The sequence below is a fragment of the Eupeodes corollae genome, chromosome 2 (assembly GCF_945859685.1).
Source record: "Eupeodes corollae chromosome 2, idEupCoro1.1, whole genome shotgun sequence".
NCBI classification, from domain to species: domain Eukaryota; kingdom Metazoa; phylum Arthropoda; class Insecta; order Diptera; family Syrphidae; genus Eupeodes; species Eupeodes corollae.
The window spans coordinates 75,801,131-75,820,247 of NC_079148.1; the positions used below are offsets into that span (position 1 = coordinate 75,801,131).

A 19,117-nucleotide genomic window follows, 5' to 3' on the forward strand; every position below is an offset into this window, starting at 1 on the left:
GTTTAGAAAAAAAAAAAACGTTTTTTTAATCATCCCGGAAATAGTAATTACTAAAAACTTACAAATGATGTTCGTGAAGGTTCTCTAGCCATATTAGACGGTGGTGGTTCGGAGACTCCCTGGCTTATAGAGTGTTTGATGATTGCATCGATTAGACACGCTGCCGATAGGGTACTGTCTTGGGAACGTCCCGTATGCGGCCTATGATAGCTATAGTTAGTAACAGGTTTTTTTGTTTTGTTTTTGTTGATCGGGACAGATCACACATATAATAATGAGACAGAAAGAGCAGGGAAAGAAATCATGATGATTAGTTAATTGATTAGCGATGAGTTTCGATTTTAATGTTAAAAAAAAATTCAAAAAATTCAAATGAACAACAATTAACACACAAAGCACCAATTCCCCAAAAATTATGAATGAATATAAAGATTAATAACTAAATATATACTTACGGATCTCGTTCTCGGTCAGGTATTGCGCGAGGAGGCCCATCGGCTCTCATATAGTGTGGCGGACCTCCTGGTGGTGGTGGAGCATTAGCTGCATATATCCGAGCATTCTCCAAGCGACGACCTTCTCTTTCCTGTTCCTCAATACGCTCCCGTTCGCGATCTCTCCGCTCTCGGTCACGCTCTCTTTCACGTTCACGCTCACGCTCACGTTCACCGCGCTCTCTGTCGATGCGATCGCGTTCAGCCTGAAGACGTTCTTGGTTCTGGCGTTCAGCCAGGCGTTCCCTTTGTTCTCGTTGTTCTCTTTGTTCTTGACGTTTTTGCATATCCATAACTTGCATACGTTTGCACTGTTCCATGCGACGATGCATATCAGCCATTTGCTGTTGCTGCTGTTGCTGTTGTTGCTGTTGGCGGAAGTGCTGTTGCTGTTGCTGATGGTGTTGTTGTTGTTGTTGCTGCTGTATTTGCATGGAAACATGATCACGAGCTATTTGCTGTTGATGGTACCGGATGTCATGATGAGGAGGTGGTGGTGGTTGATGATCAGACATTTGTCGTTTTTCGTCCTTTTGGGGGACGGGCAACTGTGGTTGTTGGACTGCAACATCGACGAAAGATGAAAAGGCTTCGTGACCAGCTAAAATAGAGAAAGAAAAGTTTTAGAAAAAAAAAATTAATTATTCAACATTTCTGTGAATTCAACTTACCAGGAGGATAATTATGTGGCATGGCGTGCATTCGATTTGGCGGAGCAGCTGGTGACGGCGGCTTGGATCCAGTATTATGACGTTGAATGACACCCTGTCGTTGTGGTGGAGGTGTTCGATGTGGACTTGGAGTACTATACGCAAACAAACACAAAATTAATTAACAACTTATTGAAATAATAAAAATAAATAAATAAACAAACCTGTTTGCATGATCAGCTGGTGAGGCCCGACTTGACCCATATTCAGTGGGCCGGCCACGTTCTTTATCGTAATAAATCAACGCAGGCGACCCACCCAAGGCACTATTTCGCGGCGACGGCGATTCCTTGTCGCTACGCGACACATTCCTTTGTTGTCCCTGCATTTGCTGCGAGGTTATATAGTCATGCATTACTATCTGTCGTGTACTTAACACAGGCTGGGGCTGTTCCATGGTAGAGTAAGACACCGGCCTGGCATAAGGTGAATTCACAAAGTTTGGAGCCTGTGGGCTAGACTGCTGCGAATGAGGTGGCATTGGCTGTTGTTGTTGCTGCTGCTGCTGACTACCCGGGTTGCCAGCACCTTGTTGCGCTGGACTTTGACGACTAGTTTTATAGTATTCAAATATGCGCTTGCTGCTATCTTGTAGATGATGCGATGGCAGATGAATTGGTGTTCCTTGGGTTATGGAACCCAACTTGTTGCTGTCATTACTACTTGATGGAGGAGTCTGTCGAAGCATTCCCTCGAATTTCGGACTGAGGGTGGAACCAGCGCTACCTTGCACGATTATCTGCTGTTGGGCATTGTTCATTGGTGTTCCATGCGTTATAGATCCTTTGGGACCTGTTGCAACAGATACCAACTGACTGGGACTTGGCGACTGCTGATGTGGATGGCCAGGGTGGTGGATTTGGGGAGACAACTTTGGAGGCATTTTGTTTTTGCCCGGCAGAGGACCGGACTGTTGAAGTTGTCCATGGCTGGGTGGTGGCAGCTGCTGTTGTCTGACAACCGCAGAGGGCGGCTGTTGCGATATTGATATCGGTACAGGTACTTGGGACACATAAAGCGAAGATGCTGCCGATGATTTATTTGTCGATCGACCCAAATCTGAGGCCGCAGCATGATGATAAGCCAAACACGACGAAGGTGCCGAAGGAGCATCACAGCCAGCGCGATAAATCGATGTGGAATTATTACCAACAACGTGTTTTGGAAGGTGCATTTGCTGAGGGGGTGGCTGTTGATGTTGTTGTTGCTGCTGTTGTTGTTGCTGTTGCTGATGTTGTGGTTGCTGATGGTGTTGTTGTTGCTGCTGCTGCTGTTGATGTTGATGCAGTTGATGTTGCTGAGGTGACGGCCCAGAATCTCTAGACGGTTTCTTAATGGAGAGATCAAGAGTCTGCGGCTCTGGTTCACTCGGCCTCTGTTGAACACTGTAGATAATCTCATCTTTGTCCCTTAGATCATGCGATTGGGGTTGCGGCACTTTAACAGGGGTAATTGTTGCAGCAATGCCATGAGGATGGCTAATTATTTGTGGTGACATATGCATATGAGAGTTGACAACAGATAAAGTTGCAAGATTTTCCGCCGCAGTAACTGATTGCCTCGAAATCGGTACCACTGAGGCGGAATTCTGCTGCAGATTCGTTGTCGTTGGAATCGATGTTGTTGGGGGTTGTAAAGAGGATTGCGTCATATGTTGCATCTGTTGATGTTGTTGATGCTGTTGTTGCTGCAAGGATTGCTGTTGTTGATGTTGCGCTTGTTGCTGTTGTTGAAGAGATTGTTGTTGCTTCACTATTGAGCCATCACTGCGAAATTCTCGTACAAAAGTGACATCATTGCTGTTCGTTCCAACACTCTGTTGCTGCTGTTGTTGCTTTTGTTGTTGTTGCTGTTGCTGCTGATGTTGTTGCTGCTGCTGTTGTTGCTGCTGAAGTTGTTGCTGCTGCTGTTGTTGATGTTGTTGCTGCTGCTGCTGTTGTTGTTGATGTTGCTGTTGCTGCTGCGGTTGTTGTTGTTGTTGCTGCGGTTGTTGTTGCTGCTGCTGTTGTTGCTGTTGTTGAGGCCCATTGTTAGTCTTTACTTGTTGTGTTGGGATGGAAGTCTTCATTTGTGAAGAAGGTTGGCCAACTGTTTTCAGGGACCTTTCAATCACGCTATACACAAAGTCTTGGACATTCATAGATTGTTCACCAGGGCGGGGTGGGCCATTTGGTTGTTGTTGGCCATTACCAGAGGCTGGTGGAACCATTGTACCATTAGCCGATCCTGCGGAACTTGATATCACTTTAGGGCTCTGGCGATTTGCCGGAGAATTCTCGTTTTCCTCATCAGCTGTTTCAGTCGCCGAGCTATCGTACTCTTCGGAGGTTTTTTGCTTCTTTGGAGCTTGCTGTGGCGGCAACAACCGATCATCCATTTTACTCAGAGCAATCGTTGCGTTCGATACGTCCACCGATTTCTGCTTAAGTTGATCTTTCTGCAGAGCACTACCATGTCGACTATGAATTTCAGGGCTGTCCACAGATGCAGTATCACTTCCACCATCACGTTCGTCACAAGACGATGTACTCAAGTCGGACTCATCGCCATCCGTTCGACGTTCTTCATCTGTTAAATTAACATGTGGATCGAGTTTTCGACGAATTCGCATCAAACAAGCCGAACAACAGCGACTCGCATTACTTGGAATTTGGAATTCCTGGATAATAGGGTCGCGAATATCCGAAGACAGTTCAAACAAGCGTGGTGGTATATTATGGAGACGTTTTGCCCGATCTTTAGAATTAGGACAGGTAGGCAGAGGGCAATTGGGATGACGATTTCGTACCGATTTGCACTGGCATGAATTGCACACTCTAGCTCCAGCCGGAATTGTATCATCTGGGATGCCATATTGTTGACCACGTCCCTTTTTCAACGGCCGAGTGCGAGGACACGCTTCAGCTTTGCAAACAAAACAAGGGTTGAGTTTTTCTGTAAGAAGAAAGAATAGAAAAGAAAAATTAATAATTATGTACTTTGTGTGATGCTTAAAGAAGCGTAACCACTTGAAATCACTCAACAAATTATATTTAATCAAGATATATCATCCCTCATGAGATAAATAATACGAGGGACCGTGTATCTTTTTTCCGTTTTTATGTGAATGTCACCTTATCTTCTTGGGGTTTTTGTTCTAAATTTTTAATGATATTCAAATAATGATGGCAAATACGAAAAGAAGTACATATACAATATTGTAAAAGAAAATACTAGGAATAAATGCCAGGGACTCTTCTATGTATAGTACATTTTTCTTTGTGCATTATCTTGAGCGGGAATTCATATAAGAGTTTATACATTCTTTATTTTGTGTTCAATTAATTAAAGGGTTGTAAATTGGCTATAAGGAGGTACAATTATTTCAAATACCAAAAGCTCATGGAATTATTATTCACATTCAAACTATATACAACTTTTAAATGAGAATTTTCACATCTCTTAGTAAAATTTTAGATTAAATTAAGCATGCAGTTTGTTTGCACATAATTATTTCCTTCTTAGCCTAATTAAAAACCCAATTTACACTCGTTAATCCTTCATCCTTCATCGTCATTTAAAACACGCAACCATTCATCCAACCTCGTTATCTGTTTGATCAAGAAATTACTCCGCAAAAATAATAAATCCGGTAAAAGTGTACTACCTACAACTACAACCAGAACAAGGAACCAGCTAGGAGTATGGAACCGACTCGTTTGTCCTTAACTTATATCCAAATTCGCAAAATTTGTAACACTGTTACTCGTTGATGGTGTATTGGATTGTGGTAGTGGTATGATGGAGATGGAAAGCGATACCAGGAGAAAACTCAACCGTCATATCAAACTATACAATACAGTCCTGTGGAAAAATGTACATTTTTGTACCTATTTTCGAACTTCACGAATAAAAACGAGCGTAACAACTTATAAGGATTATTGAAATGTAATATTTATTGGTAGGTAAACTATCAGACAATATTTGGGGAAGGTTAAGTTGGGTTAAATAGGCTTCTGGCTGAAAAAAGAGAACACACTTAGACCAATAATTGCTTCATTGTGATAACACAAGTATCTAGAGATCTTATATTCTTTTTAAACCATTTGAAGCTTCATAATAAACAATGGATTTGAGACAGAAAGTGTAAAAATTTGTTAGACCACTGGAATGGTTGTAGTAGGAGTGTTTAAAGTGTAGTTTTCGTCTTTGAAATAAGGCGGGACATCAACATGAACATGAGAGTCCGTCTCCAATTTCTCTTTTTAGAAAAGGTCACATTGTCTGTTTCTACAAAATGACATTTTTTTCAATAAAAGGGAGATATTAGGCGGTTTCAAACTAATGACTGATTTTTGTTAAATCTTACTCAGAGCGCGACTTATGTCCCGAAATAAATGTTTAAAAAATTTAGTTTTTACAAAATGACTACTTTGATATTTTTCATTGCAAGAAGAATTTATGGTTCAAACAATATATTCTATGCACAGTATTGTAAATTCTCTCAACTACAACCACACACAAATTCATGCATACATACATATCCAAATACAATCCTTCTAGAAGGCTCAACTCCCAGCGGTGCTAATTAACGTGTGCATGAGATTAATTGCGCTAACTTGACACAAAATTCCTTTGGCAAATAACGAAAAACGATGATTTTCACTTCATGTACATAGATCCTGTAGAGATGGAATAAACGGTTTGACTGGTATAGAATTTCCTCTGGGGGGAGGGGCGGTCGGTCATGATATGATGGTGAGGTGCTTCGAAAGCGTTTTAACAATGTTTTTTTTGTTTACATTTCGTTTCTATTTGTAATTTGCTTTTAGTTTCTTTTTTCTTTTCTTGTTAGTTTTTGTCAGTCTTGTTATTTTTTTGTTGGTCTTTATTCTTAGGGACTCAGAGAAATGGTTTTTTGGTGTTGATTCTTTTTAAGTTTATTAAATGGAAGACGTGAATTCATCCATAAATGATTGCTTTGTAATTCACAGGTTTTGATTTATGATAAGTTCTTGTTTTCTTGTGGTTTGCTTATTGTTATATAAATTCTTGAAGTGGTGTGCTAACGGTTGTATAGATTCTTGAAGGTTTCATAAGTCCAGGAAAGTCATTAGATTTAGATGGTAATGAAAGGTTTGTTAACTATTTTCATTATATCATTTATAAAAGTTTTTAAAGGTCATAAAACAGAGTTAGTAGCGTGAGTTTTTTGATTGTAGGTTGAAGAAATTAAATAAAATATATTTACAGTGGGTAACAGCTTAAATGCTCCATTTCAAACCTACATATCGGTACATAGGTATAATATCTTGAAGTAAAATCAGAGTATATAAAGCTGCGTAACAGCTTAATTTAATATAGCAGCTTATTTTAACGGTAGAACGTAAAGCTGTAAGGTAACAGTGTCTTTTTTTAATAAACTATCTTAATATTTCTGAGATACATCTTTTAGCCCAAGTGCCCGTGCCCAGGCAATACGTTCTTTATAACCATGACCTTTATAATCGAGTTGCTCGAAAAAAGCCGTTTATAAACAACGTCATTTTAGCTTCGCAAAGAAATTTCTTTTTATAAGGACTCTCACTTCTGGAGCTCTGATATTTTCTTAGACGATTCCAAATATAATATTTGTATCTTTGATGGAATTTCTTACGTGTTGCATAAGCCTAAAACAGAGCTCAAAAAATAAAACTTTAGGCAAGGGTTTGGGTTTGTATGACCGCTGCAGGAGTTAGAAATCTAGAATTTATCGATGGGATCATGGATAAAACTCTATTCTTGGTAATTTTAAAGAAACATTGTATCCTAAGCCAAAAGTTGGGCGTACGCAAATGATTCCGATACTACCAAGCCATTGATTCAAAGCTGGTACTGTGGGCAGTATTTAACTGCCCTAATTTAATAAAACCGCCAGCACAGTCAAGGGATATGAATGTCAACGAAAATCTGTGGACACTGCTAGATAGAAACATAAGGAAACACCAAATTTCCAAAAGAAATGACTTTAACAAAGCTACTCTGGATGGGTGGAACAAGATAACCCCAGAAACCACCAACAACAGTTGGAATCAATACCGAAAAGGCGAAAAACAGTGATAAATATCAAGGGCTATCACACAAAATTTTATTTTGATGACCAATTTTTCATTTTGAAGTTGTTAATTCTTTGTGTTCATAAATTTTGCTGTATTCTTAGAAAATGCGGGTTAAATTTTGTAATATTCCTACGATTTGTTTGTAAAGTGGCATAGCTATAGACTACATATTAAGTTGTTATATGTAATTTTAAATTCGGCGATAACATATTTTAATTTGGCGTTACAGGGGATTTAATGTTTTTAGATTCCCTAGATCAATTAGTTACCTACTGTACATTTGAAAATAGTTTTTAAAACATAATGTAGGTTAAACAAATAAAACGGATTCGGACACAGTTGGACCCAAAGCAATGGGTTGTTCGTTGGACGAAAACTTTAAGGACGGATTATAAATTCCTTCTAATCTATGTCCAGTTAAAAGTCCTTATAAATCATTATGAAGCAAAACTAGAAAAAAACTAATTTTGTTGATACTTTCAAAGTTTTTTAACCTACTGAGTTTTTTTTGTTCAAACCTTCTCTTCCCGAACGGTTTATTCCATTGCAAAATAATTTGACCCAAAGCTAAATGTTAAGTTAATTAACTGTCCATACAACTTTATGAATAATATAAAAGAAAAATAACAAAAGGAAAAAAAGAGAAGGCACAAAGAAAATGGGAACTTTTAATGTAAACGTTTTAAATTTTAATAAACCACTTATATTAATTTTTCTTTAGTCCCTGTGTGTAGTTATGTTTTTTTTTTGTTGCTTCTTTCTTCTTCTTCTTCTGTTTTTCCTTAATTTACTTTGCTCTATTTGCTTTTTGAGACCTGAAATAGATCCAGCGTTATATTTTCTGAGTTAAGCCTCAGCAGTTATACCATTGCTATGTACCTAAAGTCGTCTTCGTCGTCGTTGTCGTCGTCATCGTCGGCATGCTCCTGAATCCTGATGCTGTTTGCCGCGAATGAAAAAGGGATAACTTGTGTGCCAACATCAAGTATACACACAAAAGAGACTCTTTACTCAAAAGAAATTAAATTGAAGAGTTGAGGCTGAGGCTAAAGCTGAGGGGGGAAACGACAAACCACAACCGTATATTTCATAGTCCTACGCAAAACGCAATAATATATGTATGTATGTACATAATTCCCTTCTTTTTTTTTGTGTGTGTTGTTGTGTGTGCAGCTATAAGTACAGTGCACCTTAAAAGTCCTTTGGTTATCCGACTGGAAATTATTGAGTTCTTTATTTTTTGCTCATACCATCGTTTAAAGGTATATTTACCACCCACTCACAAAGCTCCAATTTGACTTTGTGATTTGGATTGGTTCACTTTTGTTTTCCATATCCACATTTATATACTTTTTAAGGGTAATGTATTGAAATCGTTGAAAGTTTTAGTTTTGGGTGGCCTTGACTAAGAGATAAATCTTTAGAATTCGATTAGTCGGGATATCAGGTCGCATTAGGAAGTATTTTTCTTCTAAAAATAGTTCTAAAGGGTAAATTAAGTCTTAAGCTAGCCTGACTCAGATTGTAATACAATCGACAAAGAAAAGATGGCCATGAAATTGTTCCTAACTGAATCAGCTAGCAGAAAATATAATCACGTTTGCATGTAAAACATTTAAGATCTTTTTTGGTGGAACTATTCCCAAAATTGTTTTAGATCTTCCTGCAGCTCTTTACAATCCTTAATGGAGTTAATAGTTTGAAAATTTTTAACATCATCTGCATAGATTAGCGATATAAAAATTATTCAAAACAGAAGACAAATCATTTAAAAATAAAATAAACAAGAAATGGACCAAATCGACTCCCTTGAGGTACACCAGAATTGACTTCAACATGACGTTAAAACATCTAACTTTTTGATAAGACGCAAACCACATAACAAAACGGTCGTTTAGTTCAATTTTACTTAACTTATTAAGAAGAATTTCATGACTCAATTTGTCAAATGCCCTGAAAAAGTCTTGAGATTGCTTTTTCTAATGCAATAAATGAGTGTAGTTTTTATTCAAACACAAAAATGTACCTACAGTGGATCGGAGTTTTTGTCAAAATATGGATTAAGTCAACGATGAATCAACCACTTTTTTAACAACTTTTAATTAATGCGAGTGTACATTTTTAGTAATCAAAACACGAAATGTCAAAAAATAAGATATAAATCAGTCCATCTGCCATTGTACAGCAAATGGGCAGTTAAATGTGGCTGAGTTCGATGGCCAATTAAATAAGTTTTTTAGAAGAGTGATCCATAATAAAAAAAATATGGTCATGTGGGAGGCAATCGTATTTGCGTTTAACCAAAATAGAAACAACCCTATGAAGTTATTCCAACCCCATTCTATAAAGGTTAAGATGGTTTTAAAACGAAACAAGAGCGCACTTTTCGTGGTAAACATTTATTTCAGTGTTTGATTTTTGCGAACAAGTCTGTGCGGCTTGAAGGTTCTTTTATTTTTTTTTTGCTGCCTTTCTATTTGTGTTGTTTGCATTTCGCCAATTTCGTTTGAGGAATTGTGCTCCCATTTCTCTTTCATAAGGTAAATTGTTTTTTAATTCCTTTTTTTATTTTTATTTTTGGAGAGGAGCGAAGCTTGCCACCAAAAAAACCTACAGATATACAAATACCCCCATTTTTAGGAAAAGGCAGAGGGAGAGAGAGATAGAGAGTGGCAAGGTTTAATTTGGCAAATAGAATTATTAAAAATGCCGTTTGGTGAATTTTTAAAATTACTTCGAGTACCTAGTAGAGTCCCATAACCATAAGCTGTATATGCACTGCATTGCTGCGTGCTATGACATCTAAATACGATGGCAAAAAGGTTTTGCGAGCATAATTTGAGTGGTGCGGCCGGCGGAGTTCATTGGTGGAAGTGGATGTGGGAGTGGGTGAGTTGGGGGTTGTTGTTCTCCTTTGTGTGCAAATATCTTTTAGGTTGGTTTTTTAAGCTGTGGCCCCCCAAAAAACTCTGGAATAACTAAAAAGGGTTTTTATATTTAGCGTTTACCCACTACCCACCCACTGCTCGACCACTTGTTGCCGCATAAAGTATCTTGACTCCAGGCTATACCAAGGAAAAGGAGAACTTCTTGAAAGCTTTGCTTTTTGTTGTTGTTGTTATTATTATAAGGTTTATAAATGTGTATTATATGGTTGACTTAAGGTTGTGAGGTAAGAAGTATGTAGGTATATTTTAATACTGAAGGAATGAGTTTTCTCCCTGTAAGAGTTAATTAGCTAATTTCGTAGTTAAATATTAATAATAAGTTGTGATGTGTAAATACGCTGACGACGACGATAACTGACTGACTGTTGATTAAAATTCTTACATTTTTTTACCATCTATTTTTCTCTTTGAAAATAATGATTGCTGTGCCAGTTCTTTGATTTTTATACTTTGATTGAATAAATACCACCTAGAAGCAAGGCAATCAAAGGTATTTTCAACAACAGCGGTAATAAATGTCAAGATTGTCATAATTTGATTATAATTGTAATGTTGTGTAGTACAAAGGTTACGTAACGAAATGTTAAAATTTATTACTATCGAAAAATAGTCAATGTCAATAAATTTTTGTAAGCTGGATGAAATTTATTACTCTGCTAGTATTAACATTTGTGTAATGAAATAGAGGGGAGAGTACGTTAAAAGTGTCAGACAGATATTTACTTTGACATGATTGAAAAAAAGTTAATAACTGCGGCTTATGTTTTAGTATCAAACTTTTGTACATCAGTTAGAATTTGTATGACCCTTGAAAATTAAAATATCTGCTTGGATATCTTGTCTTTTCGGTACACTTTTTTTTATTGTTTTTCGCTAAAACTAGATCTTTGAGATATAGTGACTTAGGTTTAGTTCTTCCTCATAAGCGAAATATAAAACCTCATGTTAGGTTAGGTTAATGTGGCTTTGGATTTAGAATCCACACACTTAGGTCAACAGAAAAGGCCCATAGAAAATTACTTCTTACTAGTCGAACCATTTTGAGCTTTTTATAAAGCGATGAAGATATTTGATATCCTTTTTAGCTAGTTCACTGGGATTATCAAAAGAGTAGACTCCCAGATGAAGTTTGGGTTTTAGTGAAAGAGCAGGGCTAGTGCAGAAAAGGTGAGAGATTGTTTCCTCTTCTTCTTTGTCCATACAGCTCCTGCAGAAGTCATTTGAGGCTACAGGAAGTCGTGTTGCGTGTCTGCATAAAGACACCTATTAGGGAGCTTATATGAAGTCTGCTTCAAGATAACAAGTCTTTAGAGCGCTTTAGGTCCAGTGAAGGCCATATGAGCCTCGCAAAAGCTGTTTCTTTTAGCATAAGTTTACATGTAGATATCCTTATACCTATCTCCTCCCTTTCAGGTGAAATAGGCATGACGGTTCCATTTTTAGCTAGTTCATCGGCTCAACAATTTCCCGTGATGTGTCTGGGACCCGGCACCCAACATAGGTTAGGTTAACGTGGCTGCGGATAAAAAATCCACACACTTAGGCCAAGAGAAAGGCCCGTTGTGATACCACATGAATCTAGAGAATTACTTCTAACTAGTCGAACCATTTTCAGCTTATTATTAAGCAAAGAAGATATTTGATATCCTTTTTAGCTAGTTAACTAGGATTATCAAAAGAGTAGTCCCCCAGATGAAGTTTGCGTCTGAGTGAAAGAGCAGGGCAAGTGCATAGGAGATGAGAGTGTTTCCTCTTCTTCTTCGTCCATACAGCTCCTACAAAAGTCATTTGAGGCTACGCCAAGTCGTATTGCATTCACCCAACATAGGTGAATGTTAAATTGCTGCGCCATCTCCATAAGAGACGATCGACAATCAAGGGCCGTTTGGGATTTGGTGGAGACACCGTCAAGAGATTTAATAGCTGCCTGACTGTCAGAGAAGATGCGGATATCAGAAGTTGATATCAAGTTTTCTCTTAGCCAGGAGGGAACCTCTTTGATCGCTTAAGTCAGGAATGCAACCGGCTATTTCACTAGAGCATAAGCCGTTAAAATAACGGTAAAAAAGGGTCATCTATCAATTTAAATGCTCTACGTTCAATACTATCCAAGAGGCTTAAGTAAGTTGCAGGAGCACCAGCCCATAGATGGGAGTTGTACTCAAGCATGGAAGTATGTAAGTCTTGTAGATAATAGCCAGATCAAAAGGGGTGACATATTTCTTGCATCGCCTAAGGAAACCCAAACACCTTGCGGTATTTTTAGCGACATCGCGTATGTGATCATTCCACAAGAGATGGTTGGTGACACACATACCGAGAATATCGAGGTTTTCTGTCTCATTGATGCAAGTGCCATCCATGGATAATGGCAATGGGGGTATATCTCGATTTAACGATACAAGACAGCATTGGGTTTTCGAAGCATTAAATTCCACGCGGTTTCTTAATCCCCATTGAACAATGCTGTTTAGATCGGAATTTAATAAGCTAACATATTTTGTCGTTGCAGTTCAGCATCTGAAGAAGAGGGATGTGAGCCTGAAAACGAATATGAAAAGCTAAGAGTACTATCGTCAGCGAAACAATGTGTTGGATTAGATGTTTCAGACATAAGATCATTAATAAGAATGAGAAAGAGTGTTGAAGATAAAACAGAGCCCTGGGGCACACCAGCATTTATTTTATGGTTTTCAGACTTGAATCCATCCAATACTACTTGTATTGAACGATCCGAAATGTAATTACTAATCCAATAAAGCAGGGATTCATGAAAACCGAAAGCACGCATTTTCGATAAGAGAGCCTGATGCCAAACCCTATCAAATGCTTTTGAAATATCAAGTGCAATAATCTTACTTTCTCCAAAACGATGTAAAGATTTGCTCCACTGTTCGGTGAGATGAACCATGTGATCACCAGTGGACCTATTGCTGCAAAAGCCGTATTGCCGGTCATTAAGAAGCTTTCGATCTTCAAGATATTTCTTGAGCTGATAATTAAGCAGCGTTTCCATGACCTTGAATAGAAGGGACGTCAGTGCAATCGGTCGGTAGTTAGAGGGTGAGGAAGATTCGCCTGTTTTAGAAATAGGCTGGACAAATGCCGTTTTCCATCCGCTCGGAACGAGACCTGAGGACAGATGAAAAAGCTTACGCAGTGGTTTTTCCACCGTTGAAGACCAATAGCGGGGATACCATCCGGACCAGCGGATTTATGTGTGTTTAGATCTCTTAATACTCTTGCCACAGTACGAGCGAAAAAAGATTGGTCACATAGAATCACTAACTCGCTCAAGTACAGGCGGAGTCATAACACTCACTGGCAGGGTAGAATTGGCGGCGAACTTCCTAGCAAAGAGATTAGCTTTCTCTAAAGAGCTAACAAAAGGAGTGTCATTGACAACGAGCGTAGGAACCGAAGAAGAGGAAGAATTCCTCATGTTTTTTACAAATGACCAAGAATGTTTAATGCCTTTGTGACATTGCAGTATTTTTTGCCGTAAATTCTGGTCATGTAAAAATTTGGTCCGTCGAATATGGGCGTTGCAGGCCTTCCTGGCTTGTTTGAACTTTTTCCGGCTTTCCTCAGTATGGTTGGCCTTATAGCAACGGAAACTAACCTCTTTACAGCTCGCATCAAACCAAGCGTTTTCCTTGTGTCTGATACTTTTAACCCTGTTTGGTATAAAATTCTCATTCCCAGGAGAATGAAACTTGTATAAAACCAAAGAGGTTCAAAATGATGGAATGTCCAACATTGTTGTTGTCTATTGATATGAGGCGTTGAGTCTTATATAGCTGTACTCGCTGCCACTGGTTTACTGAAGATGTCGAGGGGTGTCAGATGGAGGAGAGTGTCTAACGCTGCTGAGGGTGTGGTTCTCAATGACCCGCTTATGCAGAGACATGCAGTGCGTTGGACCCTGCTGAATTTGTCGTAGTATGTGACTTTCTCCAGTGCAGTCTACGATACTGCAACCCCGTACATAAATATTGGTCGGATGACCGATGTGTATAGGTTGAAAACCTCATTTGCTTCCTATGGCTTTCTTGCAAAGGAAAAGAGCTGCTGTAGCTTTTTTTAAATCTTTCCTGAATATTAGATTTCCAACTTAATTGTTTGTCCAATATCAGACCAAGATATTTGGCTTCATTGGTAAAAATTAGTGGTACACCTTTTATTGAAGGAGGTACAAAAAAACTCAACTTATTGTTGTTTAAATGACAAGATTTTACTCATTTCTGTTTGTTTAAAGAAATTAAAAAAAACGAGATGTTTTTTCGCTTTTCACACGGAGAAACTAATTCCTGTACATATGTTTGAAGTTTTATTTAAGTTTACGTAAGTTTTACAAAGCTTTTTTAAACACTAAAGGATTCAGGGAAATATTAAACAAAATCTCTTCAAAATGTTCAAATATGACGATTTTGATAACTCCTTTTCCTTATTTTCTTTCAGCTTGAGTTTACATGAGAGAGTAATTGACTGTGATTTGTCAACACTTTAGTTTTGAAATTAACTAGCTGCTCCAATATTTTGTATGAAAACCCTGTATGAGATTTAAATTACTTCAAACGTATTTTTAAAATGTTCAAGACAGAAGGACAGTAGAGACAGAAAGAACACATGACAACAGCACGCGGTAGGTTTCGAGACGGTCCCCTCTTTGACTACTAACCACACTTACTGATGATTGATTTCGGTGATCGATGGGAACCGAAGCTTTATCAGTGACTAGGCCGTTGCCATTGAGCATTTGTATATTACTATAAACTATGAAACAGTTTACTCTGTTTACAACTAAATTAAATTATTTACAACTCAAAATGTCACTCATTACCTTGAAGCTGGCGAACTAGCTTCGCAGTGATTTCAGGCTGTTAAGGCTCTGGTTCAAAGAAAGAGCAACTTTAAGAAAAAGAATCTTTTTATTCCAGAAACAGATTGAAACAGCAACACCAACGTCAACAGCGCTCTTAGACCCAAATTCTAAATTTGTTGTTGATGTTGCATTGATGATAGCTTTTATCCTACGATACACTTCTCACTGTTAAATATAAAGGTTTGTCCACACCAAAGAAACATTTCAGGAAGCATTGTTTAAAAACCGCTTCTGAAATGTTTACCATTTGTTAAAAAAGATTAAAAGATTTGATTTTGTTGAGAAACATTTGTTTCCGATTTATACATATGCATAACAATTTTTAAAATGTTTTTTTTTAAATGTTTCTAAAATTTTTCAAAAATATTGTTTTGGTCTTAACGTTTAAGGTTATAAGCCGGTGTTGCTTTTTATGTGTTTTAAAAATATTTGCTGGCCAGCTCGCTGTATGTTGTTGATGTTGCTGTTTCGATCTATTTCTCACTTAGATTCATGTATCTAGCTTGTTGTGAGTTTTTATGTGACTATTTCATGTTTTTAATTAAATTTTAAGTAACTTTTTTCCAGTAAAGATAAGAAAGCATCGAACTTAACAAAAAAAATTAGGTTGCCTAGTGAGTTACAACTCTCAGCTAATCCAATGTGCGAGTAGTTTCAGGGATTGAAGGGACCTACTTATTTTATGCAGAATCCAAACGGCAAATTTGATAAAGTTTTGGGGCAGTACCCGTAAAAAAAACTTTTCTAGTCAAATTCAAATTAAAGCCAAGACCACGGACATGACAGACCTATCCTCGTAAGCTTCGTAAACTAAATAACATACATTTCAAACAGCAAAAGCTATACTGCATTGAGTTTTAAAGTCAGTTTTTTTTTTACTAGAGGTTAGTACTCTATTTTAACTTGAGTTGAAGTGGGGTTAAGATTTCAGCAAAAGAAATAGTATCGAACATACACTGCTCGTCATCAGGTTAGCACATCCCCCATAAGCTTAATAGAACTGATCTGGTCGTTGTTGTTTTCAACATGTAGCTCACATTGTGTATCCTATTTTTCTTATCTTTGTATACTCTCTCACTGGCAAAGAGAATATACAATGGAACGATCCCGTAATACGGTTTTTACTGTTTATGTTATTTTTTATAGAAAAGTAACCTTAATTATTTTTTGTTTATCTTCAAAAGTTTAACGCGTAGGCTAACCGCATTTGTTGTTGCTGCTTAAGTGGTGTATTAAAATTAATATGGGTAGGGGAAAATCGTTATCAGTGCAAGAGAAAGCTTAAATTGAAGCCTACAAAGATTCAAGACTGTCGATAAGTGCAATATCGAAAAAAATCGGTAGAAGTCGAAAAGTAATATCCGCATTCTTGAGTAATAAGTCAGGATATGGAAAAAATAACAAAGGCGGTAATAATAGAGTGATTTCTAAGACTGATAAAAGAGCAATTTTGAGAGAAGCATCCAACTCTCACAACTCGGCAGCAAAGATCAGAGTAAATGTAGGTGCTCAAGCGAGTTTATCAACAATCCAAAGAGTGATAAGGAATGCTCCCCCTTAACGTGGCTCGAAAGGCAATGCGATTGGATTTTGCACGAGTATACAGTCATGGAGTTCTGATTGGCGCTACGTTGTCTTTTCTGATGAAAAGAAATTCAATTTGGAAGGTCCAGACGGATACAATTTCTACTTTCACGATCTTTGCAAGGAGGAACAACAGTTGGATCACCTTCATAGTCGGATGGGGGGTGTGATGGTGTGGGGAGCCATCTCCTACTATGGTACGTGCGACTTACAATTTTTGACAGCAAATATGAATGGAAGAACTTAGAAAAACGTACTTGAAAATGCTTTTCAAAAATTTGTTTGGAATCTTAGCATTTTCAACACGACAACGCTCCGATTCACACATCCCGGGTCGTTAAGACATGGATTGAGGGACAAAATCTAAGTTTAATTCAGTGGCCGCCATACTCACCTGACATTAATATAATAGAAAACTTGTGGGGGTTGCTTGCTCGTAAAGTTTATGAGTCTGGGAAACAATATTCCAACAAACCAGAACTAATCGAAGGCATTAAACGCTCTTGGTCATCAATTTCCTTGGATTATATTGAAAAATTGTACGAGTCGCTTCCCAATCGAATCTTTGAGGTCATTGTCAACAAGGGAGGATCTACAAACTATTAAATTTATTAAACAATGTTTAAATTACAAAATGTATAAGTTAAGAAATAAGTTCAAAGCTTAAAAGCTTTTAAAAAATAATTATATGTGCTAAACTGATGACTCAAATTGAATTACTTTTTTTTGTGTTATTTTCTAAAAACAAATTTAAAACAATATAAAAAACGAAAAAACAAAAATGTTTGTTTTATTTAACTAAAAATTGAATCGGCCATAAATACAAAATAATAAAAGAGGCTGGGATGCGACCCACACTGATAACTTCCCATCCCGTCTGTCGATTTGTCTTGCTTAAAAGTTTGTCTATATGTACTCGTATCAATTCTTACCAAATGTTCGTACTATTTTTTGTAGATTTTATTTTTTATGAAAAAACGGACTGTTGGATTTTTATATAAAAATTACGGAATATTGAAAACAATATTTTCTGTGAAATAAATTAATTCTGAAGCCAATTTTTTAATTTTTGAAAAGCTATCTAAGCCGAAAGTAAATTTTTACCAATTTTTAGTATTGTTTTTTTTAGAGTTTTATTTTTTGTAAAAAAAACTGTCAATTCGAATTTTTTAAAAATTTTACCAAATGTTGAAAACAATATTTCTTATAAGATAAAATTAGTTTGAAGCCAATATTTAAAATTTTTAAAAAGATATTTTAATCGAAAATCAATTTTTACCAACTTTTATACATTTTTTTTAGGTTTTTATTTTTTGTAATAAAACTGTCAACACGATTTTTCTCAAAATTTGTCCTAATGTTAAAAACAATATTTCTTTTAAGAAAAAATTAGGAAGATGCTATTATATCAAAGTTTTTAAAAGATATTTGAGTCGAAAATCAATTATCACCAACTTTTATACATTTTTTTTTTAGGTTTTTATTTTTTTGTAAAAAAAACTGTCAATTCGATTTTTCTCAAAATTTTATCAGATGTCAAAAACATTATTCTTCGTTGCACAAAATTGTTTCAGAGATGAAATCATATTTCAATCGTAAAATTTTGGAGGTTTCAAATTTTTTTTTCAGTTTTATTGATTTATAAAAAAAAAACCGTTATATTGATTTTTTTCAAAAAATATACCTGTTTTGTGTCACGTTACAATATATTATATAAAATTTAATTCAAGTCTCTAGCGTTTTTGGTTCGTAAGATATTTAGGGTTAACCAAAATTTTCACCTTTTTTTCAAACTGCTATGGTAAAAAAAAACACCCATGCAATTTTCTTGAGAGCCCTTTCTGCATCTTTCTGCCTTATTATCTGTGTAACAAAATTAATTTGAAATCGATATCTCTTCTGGTTCTTGAGCTATAGACCACGAAAAAAACGTCGCGAACATACGGACGTACGTTCGACTCTAGGGAGCGTGAAACGTCGAGAAATGTCAAAATTTTCAATTTGACAAATCGGACCCATTACAATAATTTCCTATGGGAAGTTAATAAAAATCTTAGCTCATTTAGTTTGGTTGAAATCAGTTACGCGAGAGTGTGTGCTAACCTGATGACCCGCAGTGTATTCAATGATTTTTTTATATTTACGCAAACAAAGAACAGTCAATCATGCATCATGTCACATCGACTAATTTTCGTTGTCAAATTTCGACTGCACAGGACTTGAATCAAACTGATTTGAACTTAATACTAAGAACTCAATAGCGTAAACGCCACTGAGGTAAGTCATATTCAGAAAAACATTTACCCTACAAATCTAGTCAAATTCATCTCTTAAGTCAAAGTTATTTGAAAGAAAAAAAGTAGCATCAGATCTGAATTTTATTCAATAACAATAATTAAGCTTTAAAGAAGTAACTGAT

The 19,117-nt window shown here is 36.7% G+C and overlaps 1 protein-coding gene across 3 annotated transcripts in view; it reads right to left on the reverse strand.

Moving 5' to 3' along the window:
- LOC129945205 (uncharacterized) overlaps positions 1-19,117 on the reverse strand; it is a 198,597-nt gene that overhangs the window by 2,919 nt on the left and 176,561 nt on the right. For 2 of the 3 annotated variants that reach the window (XM_056054862.1, XM_056054863.1), the window contains exons 5-8: positions 1,369-4,138; positions 1,166-1,299; positions 456-1,095; positions 63-210 (exon numbers count right to left, since the gene is read on the reverse strand). In XM_056054862.1, coding sequence (XP_055910837.1) covers positions 63-210; positions 456-1,095; positions 1,166-1,299; positions 1,369-4,138 — 3,692 coding nt within the window. The remainder of the gene's footprint in view (positions 1-62; positions 211-455; positions 1,096-1,165; positions 1,300-1,368; positions 4,139-19,117) is intronic. The other variant, XM_056054864.1, reaches the window with a different exon arrangement.